Below are 22704 nucleotides of genomic sequence, written 5' to 3'. Positions count from 1 at the left end.
GTAAGGAGAAAGGGTGGGTGGATGGATTGATGGAACAGATGTAATTTCAAATTTTTAAAATAGATTTCAACTTTGTGAGGTAGACCAGACAGGAAACCATTAAATAAGCTAAGCCTGTTTTTATTGTAAAGAGAGGTTAAGAAACATTTTTCAATGAACTAGTTCCAAAAGTTCCAATATTTAATCCCCCTTATCCCCACCACCAATTACATAGGCATCTGACCAACCAACCAACCAACCAACCAACCAATCAATCAATCAATCACAGTTCAACAGAGATCACTGAACTATTTTTACTCTGTACATTCACTTGCTCTTTTTTTCCCCTTTCTTCCTCTTTCAAGTATGTTGATGTTCCTCATATTTTACGAGTTATCCCCTTGCATCCCAATGCATCTTTCAAAGCCTCTTTGACCTGCTTGTTTCTCAGAGTGTAAACAAACGGGGTCATGAGAGGGCAAACCACATTGTTGAGAATGGCCACTGTGTTGTTGAAATTTTTCCCTTCAATCTCCTCAGGTATGAGGTACATAGAGATGCAGCTCCCATAAGTGACAGACACCACGATGATGTGAGAGGCGCAAGTGGAGAAGGCCCTTTTCCTCCCTGCAGCCGTTGGGATGCGAAGGATGGTGGAAATTATCACCATGTAGGATACTGTGGTGATCGCTAAAGTTCCTAGAAGTGAAAAAATAGAAAGGATGAAACCCACAAGCTGCAGGAGGCGCGTATCCCCACAAAGAATTTTTGTCAGCGGTTTACTGTCGCAAAAAAAGTGATTGATGATGTTTGAGCCACAAATGGGAAATTGTGCGTAAGATACGGTCTGGCCAAAAATCAAGATGAATCCTGCAATCCAAGAGATCAGCACCATCCAAGTGCAAAGACATTGGTTCATGATAGTGGCGTATCTTAAAGGATTGCAGATGGCCACATAGCGGTCGAAGGACATAACTGTCAGTAGGAAAAAATCTGTAGTGCCCAAAAAGAAATAAAAAAACAGTTGGCTGATACACCCTGTGTAAGAGATGGTTTTCTTCCCTGATGCCAAATTGATCAAAGCTTTGGGAATGACCGCTGAAGTGTATCCAATTTCCAAGATGGCGTAATTCCTGAGGAAATAATACATTGGAGTCCTGAGGTGGAGATCCACAAGGGTGATCATAACAATCAGCATGTTTCCACTTATGGCCATCAGATACATGACCAAGAAAAGGGCAAATAGAAGCATCTCATGCTGGTGACTTTCAGTAAATCCTAGCAGTAAGATCTCCTCAGTATTGGTTTGATTCTCCATGTTATCTAAGTAGTGAGCAATCTGCAGACATAAACCCTTTGGTGAATTAAGTGAGCTTTCATTGTTCAAGAATCTGAAACTAGGCAAATATCCTGAATCGCTGGTAGCACCAACAATTCAGGATATCTATTAAAAACCTGAGGTGGGAAGAAAAGCAATTTAGGAATCAGTTTATTCATGCATTCCAAGTGAACTTGAATCAACAACATAATCTGTCAATAGATGAAATGACAGAGGTAAAGACAATATAGTAAAGATTGCTTAAGTATCAGCCTGGAATTGAACTTATTTCAAAGTCCCAAAGGTGATTTTTCAAGAGGCAATTAGATTTTCTGGACCAGAAAGTCCAGTTGCCTCCTGAAAGAGCATCTTTGAGACAACCATAACCTGGATGACTGAGAATCTCCCTAGAGAATATTAATCGGTGCAATATTGAGGCAATGTTGGGTTTTCAATTCAATTGTATAGAATGTGAAGAATGTGTTTTATTTTTATACTTATAATGTACTCTGAAGATGACATTTAATTTCGTTGTATGAGGTGCAATGACAATAAAGTAAAGCAAAGCAAAGCAAGGGAAGTGAAGAGAAGGGGAGGGGAGGGGAGGGAAGGGAAGGGAAAACTAAAATAAAATAAAATAAGATAAAATAAAATAAACAGCTCTCAAAGGGTCATTACCTCCAATATAAACTACATTTTAGACTTTTCCACAGAAGATATCCCAAAGTTGACAGGTTGAAGGAATTTGCTAAAGATAAACACTTCACAACACAAAGAGTTATTTTCCCTATAAATAACCCCAACCTCAGGATTTAAGATTGTAGCCTACCTTTGAATCCTGTCTTTTATGTTATGTTATGTTATGTTATGTTATGTTATGTTATAGAATAGAATAGAATAGAATAGAATAGAATAGAATTCTTTATTGCCCAAGTATGATTGGACACACAAGGAATTTCTCTTGGTGCATATGCTCTCAGCGTACATAAAAGAAAAGATATTTTCATTAAGAATCATAAGGTACAACACATAGTGATGGTCCAGGTACAAATAAGCAATCAAATCATATTAGGAACCAATCAATATAAATCATAGGGATACAAGCAACACATTTACAGTCATACAGTCTTTAGTGGGAAGAGATGGGTGATGGGAATAGTGAGAAGATTAATAGTAGTGCAGATTTAGTAAATAGTTTGACAGTGTTGAGAGAATTATTTGTTTAGCAGTGATGGCATTCACGAAAAAACAGCATGTCCAGTGTCATCCTTTTGTAAACCCAGAATTCTTCTTTTAACACTGATCTATGAAGGAAGAGGTTATACCCTTGGGTTTATTCCCTACTAATTGATTGTCCTGATTCACGAGTGTAGATATTGACTCTTGCTATTAATCGATTTACTTCTGCCCAAGTACTGCTTCATAAGTGTAGATCCTGACTCTTGTTTTTTAATCCAAATGACCATGAGATCCCTCTTCAGCCTAATGTCTCATCACAGAAAATGATGAACATTAATTCATTTATGTGATAGTTTTCTCCTCATTCTTTGGCTGCTTTTTGGTATTGGAAGGGTTGAGAATGGGGTTGCAGGAAAGTTCGACATTTGTATATTCTGTCCTCATATGCTCATATATGTCCCTTTTCAAAATTAAGTCCTCCAACATTTTTGCCTTTTACAGACATAAATGTAAAATATAACAATACTTAGACAATAATTTCAACCTTTTTCTTTTTCTTGGGTATGGAAGAATGACAGATCAGACCTCCAACTCAAATCTATATCTGAAATATTGGATTATGAGTACAGTAAGACAATGGGCAGGGGAAAAAAACAGATTATCATTTGATGTTGGCTGTATTGTACTATAAAAATACAGTCTTCTCCATGATTTTTTTTTTGGGGGGGGGTCCTAGTTATTAGCATTTTCTCAATTATTGGAAGGCAAGCAATGCTTCCTTTTACACTAACTGTAACAATTTACACTAACCGTAGCATATAAGTCCAATTAATAAATAAATAATTTTTTTTCAAAATTGCTATAATTTTAGAAACATAGAAACATAGAAGACTGACGGCAGAAAAAGACCTCATGGTCCATCTAGTCTGCCCTTATACTATTTCCTGTATTTTATCTTACAATGGATATATGTTTATCCCAGGCATGTTTAAATTCAGTTACTGTGGATTTACCAACCACGTCTGCTGAAAGTTTGTTCCAAGAATCTACTACTCTTTCAGTGAAATAATATTTTCTCACGTTGCTTTTGATCTTTCCCCCAACTAACTTCAGATTGTGTCCCCTTGTTCTTGTGTTCACTTTCCTATTGAAAACACTTCCCTCCTGGACCTTATTTAACCCTTTAATATATTTAAATGTTTCGATCATGTCCCCCCTTTTCCTTCTGTCCTCCAGACAATACAGATTGAGTTCATTAAGTCTTTCCTGATACGTTTTATGCTTAAGCATTCCTTATCACATCCTGGACATAAATTGTTTCAACTTCTACCCTCAAAAGGACACTGGTGTACACCAGAACAACTAGACACAAGGACAGTTTTGTCCCCGAATGCCATCACTCTGCTTAATGGTGTCAAATAATTAACTCTATTACTATTATTCTTCTCTTCCTTACTAGTTTTTATCTCTTCTCAGTTATTACTATAACCATGTTGCTTATATGTTTCAATTATATTGTTTTTATTTGTTTCCTAGTACAGTTTGATAGCTTATTAGTAACCTTGACTATCACTAAGTGCATCTTTTTATTCTTGATGAATGTATTTTATTCTGCTTATGTACACTGAGAGCATATACACCTAAGACAAATTCCTTGTGTGTCCAATCACAGTTGGCCAATAAAGAATTATATCATATTAACTACAAAACACAGTTTTACAAAATCCAGAAAAGAAACGCAAATACTGAAGTGTAATTTAGTCAGGTGTGAAAGATCAGGTCCTCGTGTGATGGTTCTTTACTGATTTATTGCTAAAAACCTATGCAGAGGAATCTTCTCAATTAATAGCAGACCTGCTTAGAGTTAGATAAGGGTCAATGATAATTAAGGCGTGGACTTAGCTCATTTGTGGCTTTGGACTAATCCCTCTTTTAACTCCAAACCCAGATTCAGAATGGAGTGGAGTGGAGTGGAGTGGAGTGGAGTGGAATGGAATGGAATGGAATAGAATAGAATAGAATAGAATAGAATAGAATAGAATAGAATAGAATAGAATTTTTATTGGCCAAGTGAGATTGGACACACAAGAAATTTGTCTTGGTGCATATGCTCTCAGTGTACATAAAAGAAAAAGATACATTTGTCAATAATCATGTGGTACAACACTGAACGATTTTCATAGGGGTCAAATAAGCAATGAAGAAACAATCAATATTAATAAAAATCTTAGGATACAAGCTTCTCCAACACATTTTCCATTAGGTTAAATTCAATAAACCCACCTAGGAAATGTGAATCAGGGTAACTTTCCCCTCAGCTTGCAAACCTTCAAACAGAGACTGAAATATTACAGCCACTGAAAGAACGTGGATACATTTCAAATATTAGATAGGGAAAAAAAATCTTAGAAAATATTGTATACATTTAAAGAAGACTCTAACTCTTCACTTTGAGTTACTTATAAAGTAATAAAGATGGGTAAAATAAAAACAAATAAATAAATAAATAATAGTAGATACACAATTATCTTTTTTTTTAAAAAAAAGTTCATTCAGTTTATTGACTCCTTAAAAGCAAACCAATCTTCGCCATTCTAAAAAGTAATAACAGTACTTTTAAAAAAAACGAAAAAAGGAATGATTTTGATATGGAATGAATAAACTAGGCACCTCTGAATCCATGTGTCCATGTATTTCTGTTGACCAAACTTCGGTTGAAGGCTTTTTTTGATATTAAATGCTAGATTATACTGTGGTTCAGATGCAAAGACTAAACGGTGAGTGTAAGGATGTGGTAATATGAAGATAGTAGCTTCTTTTAAGTCCTGAAACAAATGCTTCTTTTGCTAGGACCTGCAGTTGAAACCCAGGAGAAGCTGGGAAAAGATCATTGGCTACAAGCAGCTGAGAAGTATCATACTGATGTCCCAGAGGGACACTGTTTGAAGTTCTTAGCTACAGAGAAATTGAAGGTCTTTCAAGTTACTTTTCCACCATTGCAATCAAGTTAAAGGATGTAGACTCCAAATGGAAACTTCTGACAACATCCTGTCATAGATGTTAAGCAAATCCACCTATCCCTTCTTCAGTGTACATCCTTCCTCTTCATTTAAGAAGTTCAAGATTGGGGAATAGCTCTTCCTGAACTCAAACAAATATAGACATGTTTTATTTAAAATGTCTTTCAATCAAACCAAAATATATTTTGATGGACCAAAATCTGTTCCATTTTGACCCATCTTTGGATCATCTTGCCTTACAGAGCTTACCTTAAAAGTTATTTACTTTGGTGGGATACATGTGTGTGTCATTCCAGAGCAATTTCAGAGATACGGTTGTGAAGATGCTTATTTAGATTATCCCTTGGGACAACTTCCTTCTATAAGGGATGACTGAGTGGTTAAGATGCTGGGCTTTTTGGCTGGAAAGCTGTGCAGCCCAGTTTCAATATCCAAACACTAGTGAACCGAACTTGCACTATTTGGGTCCGTACCGAATTTTATAGGGTTCGGTATCCCTGGGTGAATGTAGTGGCAGCTGGGAATGAGGCGGGAAGCAGTTCAGCACATATCCTTCCACCACCCAGGATTACTGGACATCAGTCAGTGCCTGCTGTTGCCTCCTGCGCCTACTCTGCTTCCCCGTCTTCTTCCTCCACACCCAATAAGCACAGCCCGGCAACCACCTACTTCAGAACGGCCGTGGGTAAATGGCAGCACGTGGTGCTGAAACTCATCTGCTTGGGGGAAAAGACCATACACCGCCCAGGAGCTATGGACTGGCATCCAGGGGCAGACAGATGAGTGATTGCTGCCGCTGAACCTGAAGCCAGGGAAGGTGGTGTGCGACAATGGGCAGAACCTTGTGGCAGCCTTGGGCTGAGTGGGGTTGACTCACATCCCTTGCATGGCGCATATGGTCAACCTGGTGGTGCAGAAGTTCCTGGCCAATTATCCAGGCATGTCAGTGCTGCTGGGTAAAGTGCGTGTGGTGTGCGCGCACTTTCTATGTTCCTGCTGCTGCTTGCCTATCTTCCCTGCAGAAGAACTTTGGCCTTCCCACCCACCGCCTCATCTGCAATTTGCCAACCAGGTGGAATTTCATGCTGCATATGCTTAAAAGGGGATGTGAGCAACAGCAAGCAATATTGGATTACCAGTTTCATAACCCACATTCAAGTCGAAGTGCAGGCCTACAGCATTTTACCCCCAATGAGTGGGCCTCAATGAGGGACATTTGTTCCATCCTGAATGTATTCCAGTATGTGACTAATACGGTCAGTGCTGACAATTCCGTCATCAGTGCTACCATCCCCATGGTTTGCCTGCTGGAAAAAAACCTTCAGGCCATGCAGGTTGTGCAACAAGAGGAAACAGAGCGGCACGTGGAACAGGAGGAGCAGGTGGAGGAAGGCCCATTTTCACAGAAAATCCATGTCTCGTAGGGTGGGGGGCTGTGCTTACAGCAGCCAGGTACTCCGCTGTCCAGCCAGTGTAGAGTTTTGGGGCAGGATATGGAGGAGAAGGAGGAGGAGGAGGAGGACTTGCAACACGGCAGCTCACAGGCACCAATGGAACATGGCTGGAGGGGGGAGCAGGAGGAAGAGGAGACATCGCCTTGACTATGGGCAGACAGGAATATCTTTATGGGAAAAGTTCTAGAAGGTAAGTCTATGGAAGAAAGCCTAGACATTGAATGTCTCTAAGAAACAATTGACCAACCCAGACAGTATATAAGTGAGGATTTATGGGTAAAGAGGCATTGAGATTCAATATTTGTAATGGTAGAGGACCTAGATCTGGGGTTCCAGAAATGCCTTACTGGCAAACTGCTGTTATCCCTGTAAGTTCATCATGCAGAGTTGCAGCAATCTGAGGAAAACATGAAGATTTGTGAGTGTGTGTTTTAAACGATTAGAACACTGAAGAATGTCTAAATTGGATTTTATTCCTGGTTGCAGCAGCTCTTTATCTATTAGACAATTTGACTGGGAACACTGCCAATATGGACTAAAAGCCTGAGGTTGTTTTGTACAAATCATTTTTAAATTTTGATGTGTGCTGGTTTGAATTTTCTGCAAGTGGATTCTCCTTTGCTCCAATCCGATTAGTTCCAAGCAGAACAATTTCCACCCATTTCTTTTTGTTCTACCCTCAGGTGCTTTGGAGAATAGGTTGACTTCCTCTTCTTTGTGACAACCCCTGAGATATTGGAACACTACTATCATATCTCCCCTGCTCCTTCTTTTCATTAAAGCTATTTGCATGATAGTTGAACATTTGCAGAATGTTACTTTTAATAACAGAATAATAACAATAGTGATAGCACTTAGAGCAGTGGTGGGCCCCAGCCTCAATTGTGGGAAATGCCATTCTGGTGGTGGCCATCTAGTGCGTAGGCTAGCACTGGTGGTGATGCTGGGCGTGCACGCACCACCAGCGCTTTCCCAGACCTACGCCTGCCCTGCTCCACCACGAGTATTGCCTTCCCCCGTCATTCGCCAATTGCTCGCCTCTTGCGCCGGCTCCCCCCACTGCCTGTGCTACTGCCGTTTGCCCCAAGAATGAGAGGTGAGTGTGGCAAGTGGGCGGTGGGGGGGCAAATGATGGCGGGCAGCAGCGAGCGGGCACTTACTTGTTTTCCCATTTCTTGGTTTTTTTCACTTCTGCGCATGCACACAAGTGAAAAAACCCATAAATCGTGCATGCATGTGCACATGCACAACAGGGGAGCAGGGGCATTCTCCCGGGCCATTCCGGTAGGGCTGGGAATGGTAGCCCGCTCCTGACTTAGACTTACAGTATATACCATTTTACAGTGCATTACAGTCCTCTCTAAGCAATTTACAGAATCAGTCTATTGTCCCCAACAACCTGGATATTCATTTTACCAACCAAAGGAGGATGAAAGGCTGAGCTGGTCAGGATCAAACTGCTAAGAGTTGGCAGAATTAGCCTTTCTACCACATTCTAATCACTGTACCACCATTAGTTCTAGAACACGGGTGTCAAACTCCCCTAATCGTGTAGACAGATTTAAGGTTGAAGTTGTGAAGGTTTGAAGATGTAACAACAAAGTCAGGTAGAGCATTCCAGGCATTGACTACTCTGTAGTTGAAGTCGTATCTTCTGCAATTGAGTTTGGAGCGGTTTACCTTGAGTTTATATCGATTGTTTGCCTGTGTATTATTGAGGTTGAGGCTGACAGGTAAGACATTGTAGCAGACAATTTTGCATATTATGCTTAGATCAAATTAGATTAAATTCTCTTTCCTCAACTCCCACCTTTGAAAAATCTCTTTCTACTCTTAAAATTTGGGCAAAGAGAATCAGGTCAAGTATGACATTTATAGCTAACTTAACATGTAGATACTACTGTGCAGACTCTTCAGTGCCTGAGAACATCAGTGGATATTACATGAAATTAGCAGGTTAAACTACAGGGCTTTGGCAATAGGAAATGCTACTTCAAACTACCAAATAACTTTGTCAGCCCTTCAAACAAGAGATCAGATACACCAAGTTTACAAGGAACTGCATTGTCAGATTTTCCTTGGGGCTTTAATAAAGACTGCAACCTGTTTCAACAGATCCTTCAAGGCTTCCCGAACTTGTTGGTTTCTCAAGCTGTAGATGAAAGGAGTCAGTAAAGGAGAAACAATTGTGTTGAGAATGGCCAATCTCTTGGCATACCCCATTTTGCTCATCTGGCTTGGGTTAATATAAAGGAAGAGGGAGCTCCCATAGGCGATGGACACAACCATGAAATGAGAAGCACAAGTGGAAAATGCCTTCTTTCTCCCTGTAGCAGTTGGTATGTTCAAGATAGTTTTGATTATATTGATGTAGGAAACCATGGAAAAGAACAAAGTCCCAAAGAGCAAAAAAACAGCAATCAAGGATACAACAAATTCAAGAAGTCTGGTGTCCCCACACAGGAGATGCAACAATGGGGCACTGTCGCAGAAGAAATGGTCCAGGATGTTTGAGTTGCACATTGGAAACTGTAGGAACACTGCAAATGGACCAACGTGAATAAGGAAGCTTCCAATCCAGCAACAGAAAACGAGCAAGGTACATAAACCCTTGTGCATGATGGATGGATAACGCAAAGGGTTACAGATGGCTAGGTATCGATCATAGGACATGACAACAAAGAAGAAGACCTCTGTAGTACCCAGGTAGAAATACAGAAAGCACTGTAAGATGCAACCAACATAGGAAATATTTTTATTGCCCGTCAGCAAATGTGCCAAGGTTTGAGGGGTTAAAACAGTAGTGTAACCAATTTCCATAATTGAAAAATTCCAGAGGAAGAAGTACATTGGAGTGTGTAACCTGTGGTTTACATTAGCCAGGATGATGATCATAAAATTTCCTGTAATTGTCAGTAAGTAGGCAAAGAAAAGGATGGCAAAGAACAGGAGTTGCAGTTTTCGAACATCTGTCAAACCGAGCAGTATGAACTCGCTGATTGTCGTTTCATTATATTTCATGGTTACCATAGAACTGGGATCAGCAAACTGATGAAGAAAAATAATGTTTCTCAATATGAATAGTGAGCTGAGTACATCTGCTTTGAAAATGTTGCTGTAACCAGAATTTTGTTGTCATTCAAAGTCCTTAACCCTGCTGTTCTGTTTAAGAAAAGTAACAAATCTTATGTTCCCGGGTCACCCTGACCCGGACCGAAAACTCTTCATTTGCAGTGCTTATGTTTGGTCTTTTTGAAAGCTTTTTTCACTTGGAAAGTAGTCTGAACATTTCTGCACACAATGATATGAAAATTGAAATGAAAAAAGTAAATCTTATTGGTTTATTTTGCGGATATAATGCACGCCCCCCTGTTTTTGTGAATTTTTTTTCAATTTATGGATAGTTTTGCTTGCAAAATGCATTCTATTTTACTAAAGTTGGTATGGGATTGGTAGCTTGAACATTTCTGAACATAATGATATGAAAATTGAACTGGAAAAATTGATGCATATTGGTTTATTTTGTTGATGAAATGCACGCCCCCCCCCGGTTTTTTTAAATAGTCTTCACTTTATGGATAGTTTTGCTAGCAAAATACATTCTATTTTACTAAAGTTGGTGTGGGATTGGTAGCTTGAACATTTCTGAACATAATGATATGAAAATTGAACTGGAAAAATGGATGCATATTGGTTTATTTTGCACATAAAGTATGCCTCAATTATTTCAATTTATATAAAAATTATGCTGTTAATTTCAAACTTACATACTTTTTTTTAGTAAAATGGATTTGTTTCATAAAATTAGTTCTCTGGCTACAATGTGGTTGATTTTCAAAAGGATATTCCAAATATTTCTAGACAAATATGTATAAACAGTGACAATAATGGCACACAGCAAGGCCGAGGGGGGGTGGCCCTTTTGTGGCAAAAATAAACCAATAAGAACCATTTTTTTCAGTACATTTATATTTTTCTTATATTCAGAAATGTTCAATTTAGTATATCAAACCTTTTGGGGGAAAATTCCTTAGGGATTTGTAGCCTTAAAAAATAGAAATTGACACGAAATTAAAAAAGGATGGGGGGAGGGGCTTTTTGATCAAAATAAAAATATAAGTCTCAATTTTTCCAGTTCAATTTTCATATCATTATGTTCATAAATGTTCAAACTAGTTTTCCAGTTGAAAAAGTTTTCAAAAAGATCAAATTCAAGTACCTAAAAAAAATATTTTTGGTCCGGTCACATACGAACAGAAACAGATTCAAAGTTATGATTTTTTTTTGCCCAGAAAACAATTAGCCACCACCCCAAAAATATTTTTTGATGATCAGCATTGTTAAATTGAGTAAATGAATGCCTAAGATTTTAAAGAATATTTCGGATTTGGAGCATAAAAAAATAAAAAGTGAAAATGGTTGCAAGCAGCCAAGGGGGGGGGGAGGCCTTATTTCTGATGTTAAAAAACCAATAAGAATCATTTTTTTCAGTTCCTTTATATTTTTCTTATATTCAGAAATGTTCAAGCTACCAATCCCACACCAACTTTAGTAAAATAGAATGCATTTTGCAAGCAAAACTATCCATAAATTGAAAACTTTTTCACAAAAACGGGGGGGCGTGCATTATATCCGCAAAATAAACCAATAAGATTTACTTTTTTCATTTCAATTTTCATATCATTGTGTGCAGAAATGTTCAGACTACTTTCCAAGTGAAAAAAGCTTTCAAAAAGACCAAACATAAGCACTGCAAATGAAGAGTTTTCGGTCCGGGTCAGGGTGACCCAGGAACATAAGATTTGTAACTTTTTTTGCCCAGCAAAAACTAAGCCCCCCACCCCCCAAAAAAAATTCTCATAGAGAGAACCCCTGAAATGATGAAACTACATGAAATTTCAAGTTTCAGATATGCAGGGAAAATTTTTTACAGGGACTCAAACTTGGCTTCGGGTCACATACGACCCGAACAGAACAGCAGATCACCCTCTCATATCTGTATTTTAAAAGGGTGATTTTCCCTATCTATGCCATGAGAAGAATTCTACTTTTAAATGGAAAATGTTAAGTCCTCGACTTACAACCCCACCAGAAAAGCCAAGCTGGCTTCTTGCGCTTTTGCTAAGTCCTCAACTTACAACTTGGTAGGCTGCTTCTGGAGTCTGATTGGCATAAAACGCAAGAAGCTAATGAGCGGGAAAATAAAGCACTCTTATTGGTTGGCTGTTTGACAGCTCCAGTATAAAAGGAGCTGTCAAAACCAGGTTGCTCTTTTTTTACTGAGTTCAAACTGTGGTGCTGAAATGAAGAAATAAAGGTTCATGTTTAAACACAAGCCTTGTCTGTCAAGCTGGCAAACCTCTAATCTAACAGAAAACATTTTCTGTCTGCACTTTACCCAAATTTTTACAGACTGTTAAGACTTCCTTAGTGAACACATGGTCTTAATTTTGAGAAGAAGAAAAACCACAACAGGAGGAGGTCGTGGCCAAATGCCAGGGTGGGACAGGTGTTACCCATGCTCTGCTGGGGAATCCCAATATCCCTGCCACTAGGAGGTTCAGCTCAATCATAACCAGAGCAGAATTGCCCTGTAGGAATGAGGGGAAAGAGAGGCACCTATCAGCAAGCAGGGGGTGGGGGTAGCAAACTACCCAGGGAGGCAACAAAGTCCTTTTGGCCTAGGGCGACAGAAAACTGCATTGTCATCCTAGCTGCAGCAGCCATGAATGGCTGGATTGATTATTGAAGATTGAAGTCACCTGGGAAAGAAGATATAAGAGTGTGCTGGAGAGTGAAAAGAAGGTAGTAAACAGAAGATGGTGGGTGTTTTTTTCGGGGATAGAAGCCCAAAGCAGATCGTTTAAAAAAATTAAAGGGGAACAAAAGGATGGGGAAATTAAAAAGCAGCTATCTAGCCAACAGTTGACCATAGAGAATTTATGACCAAGGAGAGATTCAACATGGAGATAAGGGGGAACTTCCTGATGGTCAGAGCGATCAACCAATGGAACAACCTACCAGCGGACGTTGTGAACTCCAACACTCTGGGCATTTTTAAGAGAAGATTGAACTGCCACTTGACTGGTGTGCTATAGGGTTCCTGCTTGGGCAGGGGGTTGAACTTGATGGCCTTCATGGTCCCTTTCAACTCTAACAATAAATCAATAGATAGATAGATAGATAGATAGATAGATAGATAGATAGATAGATAGATAGATAGATAGATAGATAGATAGATAGATAGATAGATAGATAGATAGACAAACAAATAAACAAACAAACAAACAAATAAATAAATGGTGAAATTGAACTGATGCCTAACCTTTGAGGATTCAGAATTTTGTTATTGAAGTGAATATATATTGTTGATAGAACTGATTAAAATTACAGATGAATACCAAGCAATAAAAAGTAGGTTTGGAAGCATAGCTGCCATCTACAGACTGGAGGAATAACTGCAATGGTGGTAAATTCTTCAACAGGGAAACTATTTTGATATCAGAAGTCCTGTGTAAGGAGTAATATGTTATACTACTGAACGACAACTTGGATCTGCCTGAATTTAACTGAACTGCGAATAAATTTTAACGTTGAAAAGAATAAGAGATTACGAACATAAAGGTATAGACTGAGATACCAGAAAAGCTGTGGAAGCAGATGCCTGTTAACAGCTGGATTTTGTAACACTAATGATTCATTATATTGATGACATGGAGATAAATAATTATGAAGCATTGGTGGTGTTTTTAAAAGACCTTCATGAGGAAATAAAAGAAACAAAAAAGGCCTTATGGGATTTAAAAAGAGAATTTTTTGAAGTGAGAATTGGAAAGGAAAGAGAAAAAGAAGTAAGGAATAATAATGACTTTAAGGATAAACTAGAGGTTAATAACATTTATAATTATGAAAATAAAGAACAAGAAGATGAGGAAGAAAAGACAAAATAAAAAAGAATGAAAGCTATAGTAATAAAAAGAAAAAGGACATTGCAAATGGACAAATTGATGACTATATAAAATTCATGATGGTTTTACTGGGTTTTGAAGTAATAATAATAATAATAATAATAATAATAATAATAATAATAATAATAATAATAATTTAGATTTGTATGCTGCCCCTCTCCGAAGACTCGGGGTGGCTCACAACATAGCAATAATACAACACAGTACAAATCTAATGTTAAAAATTTAAAAAGTTAATTAAAAAACATCAATATAACATAATCAGTATCATAAAATCATCCACTACACAATCATACACACTCAACCCAATTTATCATGATACAGAGGTGAGGAAAAAAACAACAAAAGGGGGGGGCTTAATCATCCCCACGCCTGGCGACAGGGGTGAGTCTTCAACATTGTTGCTGTGAGCTGCCCCGAGTCTACGGAGAGGGGCAGCATACAAATCTAATAAATAAATAAATTTTATGGAAGGCGAGGGGGGGCTGTTCGAATCTCTGAGAGGAGCTGATTCCAGAGGGCCGGGGCTGCCACAGAGAAGACTCTTCCCCTAGGTCCCGCCAACTGACATTGTTTAGTGAATGGGACCCAGAGAAGGTCAACTCTATGGGACCTAATCGGCTGCTGGGATTTATTTGGCAGAAGGTAGTCTCATAGGTCTTCTAGTCCGATGCCATGTAGGGCTTTATATTACCAACACTTTGAATTGTGACCGGAAACTGATCGGCAGCCAGTGCAGGCTGCGGAGTGTTGATGAAAGATGGGCATACCTAGGGAGGCCCATGATTGTTCTCACGGCCATATTCTGCACGATCTGAAGTTTCCAAACAGTTTTCAAAGGTAGCCCCATGTAGAGAGTGTTGAAATAGTCGAACCTCGAGGTGATGAGGGCATGAGTGACTGTGAGGTGTGGTCCAAATAGGCCGCAACTGGTGCACCAGGCAAACCTGGGCAAATGCCCTCTTCGCCACAGCCGAAAGATGGTGCTCTAATGTTAACTGTGGATCAAGGAGGTCAATAATTCTCCCCTCTAGGGTAATGGACAGACAGATGGAATTGTTCTTGGGAGGCAAAACCCACAGCCACTCCGTCTTGCCAGGATTGAGTTTGAGCCTGTTGACACCCATCCAGACCCCAACAGCCTCCAGGCACCGGCACATCACTTCCACTGTTTCATCGACTGGACATGGGGTGGAGATGTATAACTGGGTATCATCAGCTGATGATACTGATGATACCTCACCCCATGCCTTTGGATGATCTCACCCAGAGGTTTCATGTAGATATTAAATAGCAGGGGAGAGACGACCCACCCCTGAGGCACACACACACACACACACACACACACACACACACACACACATTGCTCAAAAAATAAAGGGAACACTTAAACAACACAATATAACTCCAAGTAAATCAAACTTCTGTGAAATCAAACTGTCCATTTAGGAAGCAACACTCATTGGCCATCAATTTCACATGCTGTTGTGCACATTCAACTTTGTACAGAATAAAATATTCAATGAGAATATTTCATTCATTCAAGATCTTGGATGTGTTATTTATATACTACAACATTGCTTAGAGAAGGATAACATTATCAACGTGAAATTTTATAGAAATCCACAATAAAATGTGAAACAGAACAAATATTTTCATATTTATTGGTTCTCCTAAATGAACATGGACATTTTGAAAAATTGTAGACACGCCTTTAAAAATATCCCTGCATATATATTCAAACAATTAAAGATGATCAGGTCTGTATTATATCATTATTATCTTTTTTATAAAAAAAATGATTTTCTATTCCAAACATTTCTTAGTGCTGTCTGGGTATTTCATTTGTTTAACAATACAAATTTTCATTCTTAATCTCCGTTCCTTTTTATTTTTTTGCAACCATTGGTAAAATAGATTCCATATTTTATAATATTGTACATCTTTCTGTTTAATTCTCAATGTCAATCTATCCATTTCTATACAATCTTCCTTTGATCTGCATTAGTTATCTGTATTTTGTTTTAGTTAATGCTGTTCTGTTCGGGTCGTATGTGACCCGAAGCCAAGTTTGAGTCCCTGTAAAAAATTTTCCCTGCATATCTGAAACTTGAAATTTCATGTAGTTTCATCATTTCAGGGGTTCTCTCTATGAGAATTTTTTTTGGGGGGTGGGGGGCTTAGTTTTTGCTGGGCAAAAAAAGTTACAAATCTTATGTTCCTGGGTCACCCTGACCCGGACCGAAAACTCTTCATTTGCAGTGCTTATGTTTGGTCTTTTTGAAAGCTTTTTTCACTTGGAAAGTAGTCTGAACATTTCTGCACACAATGATATGAAAATTGAAATGAAAAAAGTAAATCTTATTGGTTTATTTTGTGGATATAATGCACGCCCCCCCCGTTTTTGTGAAAAAATTTTCAATTTATGGATAGTTTTGCTTGCAAAATGCATTCTATTTTACTAAAGTTGGTGTGGGATTGGTAGCTTGAACATTTCTGAATATAAGAAAAATATAAAGGAACTGAAAAAAATGATTCTTATTGGTTTTTTAACATCAGAAATAAGGCCTCCCCCCCCCTTGGCTGCTTGCAACCATTTTCACTTTTTATTTTTTTATGCTCCAAATCCGAAATATTCTTTAAAATCTTAGGCATTCATTTACTCAATTTAACAATGCTGATCATCAAAAAATATTTTTGGGGTGGTGGCTAATTGTTTTCTGGGCAAACAAAAATCATAACTTTGAATCTGTTTCTGTTCGTATGTGACCGGACCAAAAATATTTTTTTTAGGTACTTGAATTTGATCTTTTTGAAAACTTTTTCAACTGGAAAACTAGTTTGAACATTTATGAACATAATGATATGAAAATTGAACTGGAAAAATTGAGACTTATATTTTTATTTTGATCAAAAAGCCCCTCCCCCCATCCTTTTTTAATTTCGTGTCAATTTCTATTTTTTAAGGCTACAAATCCCTAAGGAATTTTCCCCCAAAAGGTTTGATATACTAAATTGAACATTTCTGAATATAAGAAAAATATAAATGAACTGAAAAAAATGGTTCTTATTGGTTTATTTTTGCCACAAAAGGGCCACACCCCCTCGGCCTTGCTGTGTGCCATTATTGTCACTGTTTATACATATTTGTCTAGAAATATTTGGAATATCCTTTTGAAAATCAACCACATTGTAGCCAGAGAACTAATTTTATGAAACAAATCCATTTTACTAAAAAAAAGTATGTAAGTTTGAAATTAACAGCATAATTTTTATATAAATTGAAATAATTGAGGCATACTTTATGTGCAAAATAAACCAATATGCATCAATTTTTCCAGTTCAATTTTCATATCATTATGTTCAGAAATGTTCAAGCTACCAATTCCACACCAACTTTAGTAAAATAGAATGTATTTTGCTAGCAAAACTATCCATAAAGTGAAGACTATTTAAAAAAAACGGGGGGGCGTGCATTTCATCAACAAAATAAACCAATATGCATCAATTTTTCCAGTTCAATTTTCATATCATTATGTTCAGAAATGTTCAAGCTACCAATCCCATACCAACTTTAGTAAAATAGAATGCATTTTGCAAGCAAAACTATCCATAAATTGAAAAGAATTTCACAAAAACAGGGGGGGGGTGCATTATATCCGCAAAATAAACCAATAAGATTTACTTTTTTCATTTCAATTTTCATATCATTGTGTGCAGAAATGTTCAGACTACTTTCCAAGTGAAAAAAGCTTTCAAAAAGACCAAACATAAGCACTGCAAATGAAGAGTTTTCGGTCCGGGTCAGGGTGACCCGGGAACATAAGATTTGTTACTTTTCTTAAACAGAACAGGAGGGTTAAGTTACTTCACTGCCCCTTGTAAGTGAAGAATTCTTTGATTTCTGGGAATTTTTATCATATACTTACATTATCCATTGACTCTGGCTTAAAACAGTAAAACAGAGAAAGATCTTCACTAGGTTTGCACATGGAGCTCTCAGGAGCCATAAATTCAGATATTTCTCCCCTCTAAACCTCATCTGAAGCATCCTTAAAAATTTGGTATTAAATTGTAATGTTGTGCTGTGGTTCAAAGGCAAATACCAAAATGTTGTTGAAAGCATGGGAGGCCATAAAGGTTGCATGTTTTTCTGACTCCTTAACAGAGTCAGTCTCATGCATTTTTAAGGATTGTGAAGAAGCTGAAGAACACAACCAAGAGAAGTTTCAAAAGGACATATTTGCTTTAAGCAGTTGCATGATGACAGAATTGCTATGTTAACCTCCTCAAGAGATCCTATTTGTGGTTCTTAGCTGAAAAAATGCACAGGTCCTTTGGGATATATTTCTATCACCAGAATTGCTAAAAGTTGTAAAACTCAATAAGAATTTTTAAAAACTCATTCCATCAACGAGCTCACATAAAAGCTCTTATTAAATTGCAAATCCCTCTTCCTTGTTTTTTTAAAAAAGTCCTAGAAGGGGAAATAGCCTCTCCTGACATCAAAAAAATTGGAATATTATTTATTTATTTATTATTTGGATTTATATGCCGCCCCTCTCTTGCCTAAGCAAGGGGTTGGACTAGAAGGCCTCAAAGGTCCCTTCCAACTCTGTTATTATTAAAAATGATTTCGTTCCTTCATTAGGATGGACATATCAACTCAGTGCAAATTATTTTAGATATACCTTGTATGTGAGAATATTTTCCTATATATCCCATGGGGCAAGATAGAGATAGATAGATGGATGGATGAATAGATAGATAGATAGATAGATAGATAGATAGATAGATAGATAGATAGATAGATAGATAGGTAGGTAGGTAGGTAGGTAGGTAGGTAGGTAGGTAGGTAGGTAGATAGGTAGGTAGGTAGGTAGGTAGGCAGGCAGGCAAGCAGGCAGGTAGGTAAGTAGGTAGAAAGATAGATAGATAGATAGAGAGATAGATAGATAGAGAGAGAGAGAGAGAGAGAGAGAGAGAGAGAGAGAGAGAGAGAATCAATGTTATATGCTAATAATGATTGTTCAATGTAGATCACCTCAGCTTATATGATGTAGTAACAATTGCTAATTTAATTATGTTTGCTTGCTTGCTCTTTCCCAGATATCTAGAAGTCACTGAATAGCCATCTGACAGTCAATAGTTATGGGGGAGTTGGCAGCTACACTAGATGAAAGGGTAAAGAGAAGGCTGAGCTTAGAATCATTAAGCTGCCACAAGCAGCATAGGACTGACCTTCCTCGGAACCCATGAAGCGTTATCTGGTCACTCACAGGGGAATGCAACCAGTCTGGAGAGATTCTTGCAATATAGGTGATATTTGTTTATGATATATGGGAAAAATGTATAAATGTATAACATGATGATATTGTGGTATGTGTATGAATGCAAAGTTGGTGAAAAAATAAAAAGTACAAAACAGAAAAGAAATTCCATTGCATACAATTCTCAAATGGCTGCCCAACTTTGGGGTAGGGGTGCCCCAAAGCTCACTTCATTCTCTTCTCTTGTTTAATATTTTAATCTGCCTACTGGATTAAGCAATCTGAAATTTTGGAGTGATGCTGATGTTATCCAGCTTTGTATTTTCATCCCAGATGACCAGGACCATATATTTCCTGCCTCAGTACCCGGGCAGGAGATGGGATTTATTTATTTATTTATTTATTTGTTAATTTGTTTGTTTGTTTATCAAGCATGTACAAAATAGTAGGTATTGGTACAAACATAAACATTAGCAAAGCCGGTACAGGTAAATTAGCCAATAGGACAGTAGGACAGGGATGATAGGCACAAGGATGTTCTTGTGCATGCCCCTTACAGACCTCTTAGGAATGGGGTGAGGTCAACAGTAGATAGTCTAAGGTTAACATTTTTGGGGTTTCAGGAAAAAAAAGCACAGAGTCAGGTTGTGCATTCTAGGCATTGATCACTCTATTGCAGCATAGGCGGAGTAACGACACGGACACAGAGAGCTGGATTTAAAATTGGGTCATTTTATTAATTAAATTTACATAATTTATTCATTAAATTAGCATAATTTAACTAAACCTAACAAGGACCCACAGGGTCAAACAATTACTTCCGGGGCGGAAATGACGTCAGAAAAACCTCCGGGGCAACTATGGGCGTAGCTCCATGCTGATCCAGGTGAAGGGCGCCACCCTCACCTGGATCCCAGCCATGCACCTGCATGTGGGAGGTCTCACCGGCTAACCCCTACAAGGGGATAGAAATGGGCGGGACCCAAGGACAGGTTCCCCCCAATTGCTCAGATCAAACTAAAGACACCATGAGCCTTGGAGAGAACCTGTCAATCATCCCCAAAGATGCCCAACGGAGAACACGCAGTTGTTCTATTCTATGGCAGGCTGACAGATACAGATACTCCCTGTTTCCCCTTGAATGATTAAATTGAGCTTTTACAATAATAATAATAATAATAATAATAATAATAATAATAATAATAATAATAATAAATTAATTAGATTTATATGCTGCCCCCCTCCAAAGACTCGGAGTGGCTCACAGCAGTAATAAACAATGTACAAATCCAATACTTAAAAAACATCTAAAACCCATATCATTAAAAACGATATTCCTTCATATGCATCTTTTGAGTATTTGGATATGTAGGAACCCAAAAACAGAAACCTTCTATTGCAGAATTACTTAGAAAGAACCTATAACCTTCATAGACCTTTAACAAAGACTCCAACCTGTTTCAACTGACTTTTCAATGCTTCCTGAATTTGTTGGTTTCTCAAGCTATAGATGAAAGGATTGAAAAAAAGGAAATAATCATGTTGAGAATGGTGTTATCTGTGTGAATGTAATAGTGGGGTGATTAAATGCCATGGAACATTAATTCTGTGAAAACTGCAAGGGACCTCCATGGGAAGGCAACTTATCTAAAACCAACATAAGTGGAAACATTCTTGGAAAATAAATTTATACCTATCAATGTGACATTTTTGGGGTAGACCAAGAAAGGAGGAAGCTTGTTAAATAAAGAGCCATCCTAGAAGTAAAGAGAGGTTTTCTGAGAGTAAAAACAATTAAACTGTGGAATAACTTGCCTCTCATGTTTGTGGGTTCTCCATCACCAGTGGTTTTCAAAAATAGACTGTAAAATCATTTGACCGGAATAAGAACATAAGAAGAGTCATGCTGAGTTAGGCCAAAGCCCATCGAGTCCAGTATTCTGTGTCACACAGTGGCCCACCACTTGCCTTGAGCAGAGGGTTGGTACTAAAAGACCTCCAAAGTCATTTTTATCTTTACAACTTTATGGTATAAAACATTCAGGTGTTCCCACTAATTTCTCTTTTTTCAACCTCCAACTTTGAAAAATCTATTTTCACTCTTAATATTTAGGGGAAAAGAAAGAAATAATAAACAACATAACACTTTTTGTGTAATTGTATATGAAAACCCCATTTTTCAGATTTTTCAGTGCTGGACAACTTCAATGGATATCCCACAAAATTAGAAGGTTCAATGATAGAGCTTTGCCAATAGGAAATATTATTCGAAACTACCAAATAGCTGAATATTTTTAATCCCTTTAAATAAGGGATCAGATATACCAAGTCCAGAAGGAACTGTGTATTCAGTTTTTCCTTGGACCTTTAATCAAGACTCAACAGATCTTTCAAGGCTTCCTGAACCTGATGGTTTCTCAAGCTGTAGATGAATGGATTGAGCAAAGGGGAAACTATTGTGTTGAAAATGGCCACTATTTTGCCAAATCCTGCTTTGTGTGCCTGGGGTGGGCTGATATAAAGGAAGATGCAGCTCCCGTAGGTGATGAACACAACAATGAAGTGAGAGGCACAAGTGGAAATAGCTTTCTTTCTCCCTGTAGCAGATGGGATAATCAAGATAGTTTTTATTATGTTGATATAGGAAGCCACTGAAATGCTCAAAGTCCCCAGCAAGGAGAATGCAGCAGTGATGAACCCAAAAAGTTCAAGAAATCTTGTGTCCCCACATAAGAGCTTCATCAATGGTGTGTTGTCACAGAAGAAATGGTCCAGGATGTTTGAATTGCACATTGGAAGCTGCAGGAAGATCACAAAGGGGCCGATAATGAGGAGGAAGCTTCCAACCCAGCAACAGAAAACCAGCAAGGTGCATAAATTCTTCTGCATGATGGATGGGTACCGTAAGGGGTTGCAGATAGCCAGGTATCGATCGTAGGACATGACAGCTAAGAGGAAGAACTCTGTGCTACCCAGATGAAAATAAATGAAAGACTGTATTATACAACCAACGTAGGGAACATTTTTATGGCCCGTCAGCAAATGGGACAAGGTTTGAGGGGTGACAGCCGTGGTAAATCCAATTTCCAAAATAGAAAAATTCCAGAGGAAGAAATACATTGGTGTCTGTAGTCGGTTGTCTATATTAGCCAGGATGATAATCACAGCATTTCCAGTAATTGTAGAAAAGTAGAAAAAGAGAAGGATGACAAAGAACAGGAGCTGTAGTATCCGAATGTCTGTGAAACCAAGAAGTATGAACTCGCTGATTCTAGATTCGTTACCTTTCATGGTTACAGCAGAACTGAATCAGAAATTGATAGAAGATATTTTCATATAATATTAGTATTCCACTGAGTTTCCTTGCCTTAAAACCTCTGCTGTAATCATGATTCCATTATGCATCAGTTCCTTCAAGTTCTTTTTGTCTTCTAATGATGCTCAGATCTCTGTGTCAGTCAAACAATTGTCTCCTGTAGAAATATTTACATGGAAGGAACATCAGTTCTTTTTGAA

At 38.1% G+C, this 22704-nt stretch overlaps 3 protein-coding genes across 3 annotated transcripts; all 3 read right to left on the bottom strand.

Annotated features, from left to right (window-relative positions):
* Nucleotides 1–358: 358 nt before the first annotated feature.
* On the bottom strand, nucleotides 359–1300 carry LOC139154979 (olfactory receptor 6C65-like). The gene has a single exon (XM_070730131.1). It carries the CDS (start codon nucleotides 1295–1297, stop codon nucleotides 359–361), a length of 939 nt encoding a protein of 312 aa, XP_070586232.1. The 5' UTR covers nucleotides 1298–1300.
* Nucleotides 1301–9017: 7717 nt separating this feature from the next.
* Nucleotides 9018–9971, bottom strand: LOC139154279 (olfactory receptor 6C3-like). Its single transcript, XM_070728706.1, has one exon. The coding sequence runs from the start codon at nucleotides 9969–9971 to the stop codon at nucleotides 9018–9020; it is 954 nt and encodes a 317-aa protein (XP_070584807.1).
* A 7811-nt stretch (nucleotides 9972–17782) lies between these two features.
* LOC139154278 (olfactory receptor 6E1-like) lies at nucleotides 17783–22479 on the bottom strand. The gene is made up of 2 exons (XM_070728705.1): nucleotides 21572–22479; nucleotides 17783–17822 (listed from the first exon to the last, which is right to left on the bottom strand). Exons 1-2 carry the CDS (start codon nucleotides 22477–22479, stop codon nucleotides 17783–17785), a joined length of 948 nt encoding a protein of 315 aa, XP_070584806.1.
* Between the last annotated feature and the right edge of the window lie 225 nt (nucleotides 22480–22704).

This window comes from Erythrolamprus reginae, chromosome Z (assembly GCF_031021105.1).
Source record: "Erythrolamprus reginae isolate rEryReg1 chromosome Z, rEryReg1.hap1, whole genome shotgun sequence".
NCBI classification, from domain to species: Eukaryota; Metazoa; Chordata; class Lepidosauria; order Squamata; family Dipsadidae; genus Erythrolamprus; species Erythrolamprus reginae.
The sequence above is the reverse complement of the archived record's forward strand: the minus strand, read 5'-3'. Positions and strand labels throughout refer to the sequence as shown.

Coding starts and splice junctions, on each gene's coding strand:
- LOC139154979 (XM_070730131.1), bottom strand. CDS start 1,297: ATGGAGAATCAAACCAATACTGAGGAGATCTTACTGCTAGGATTTACT.
- LOC139154279 (XM_070728706.1), bottom strand. CDS start 9,971: ATGAAATATAATGAAACGACAATCAGCGAGTTCATACTGCTCGGTTTG.
- LOC139154278 (XM_070728705.1), bottom strand. CDS start 22,479: ATGAAAGGTAACGAATCTAGAATCAGCGAGTTCATACTTCTTGGTTTC. Junction 17,823..21,571: donor CAGGAAGCCTTGAAAGATCT/GTTGAGTCTTGA, acceptor AAAAATTCCCAG/AAATCAAAGAATTCTTCACT.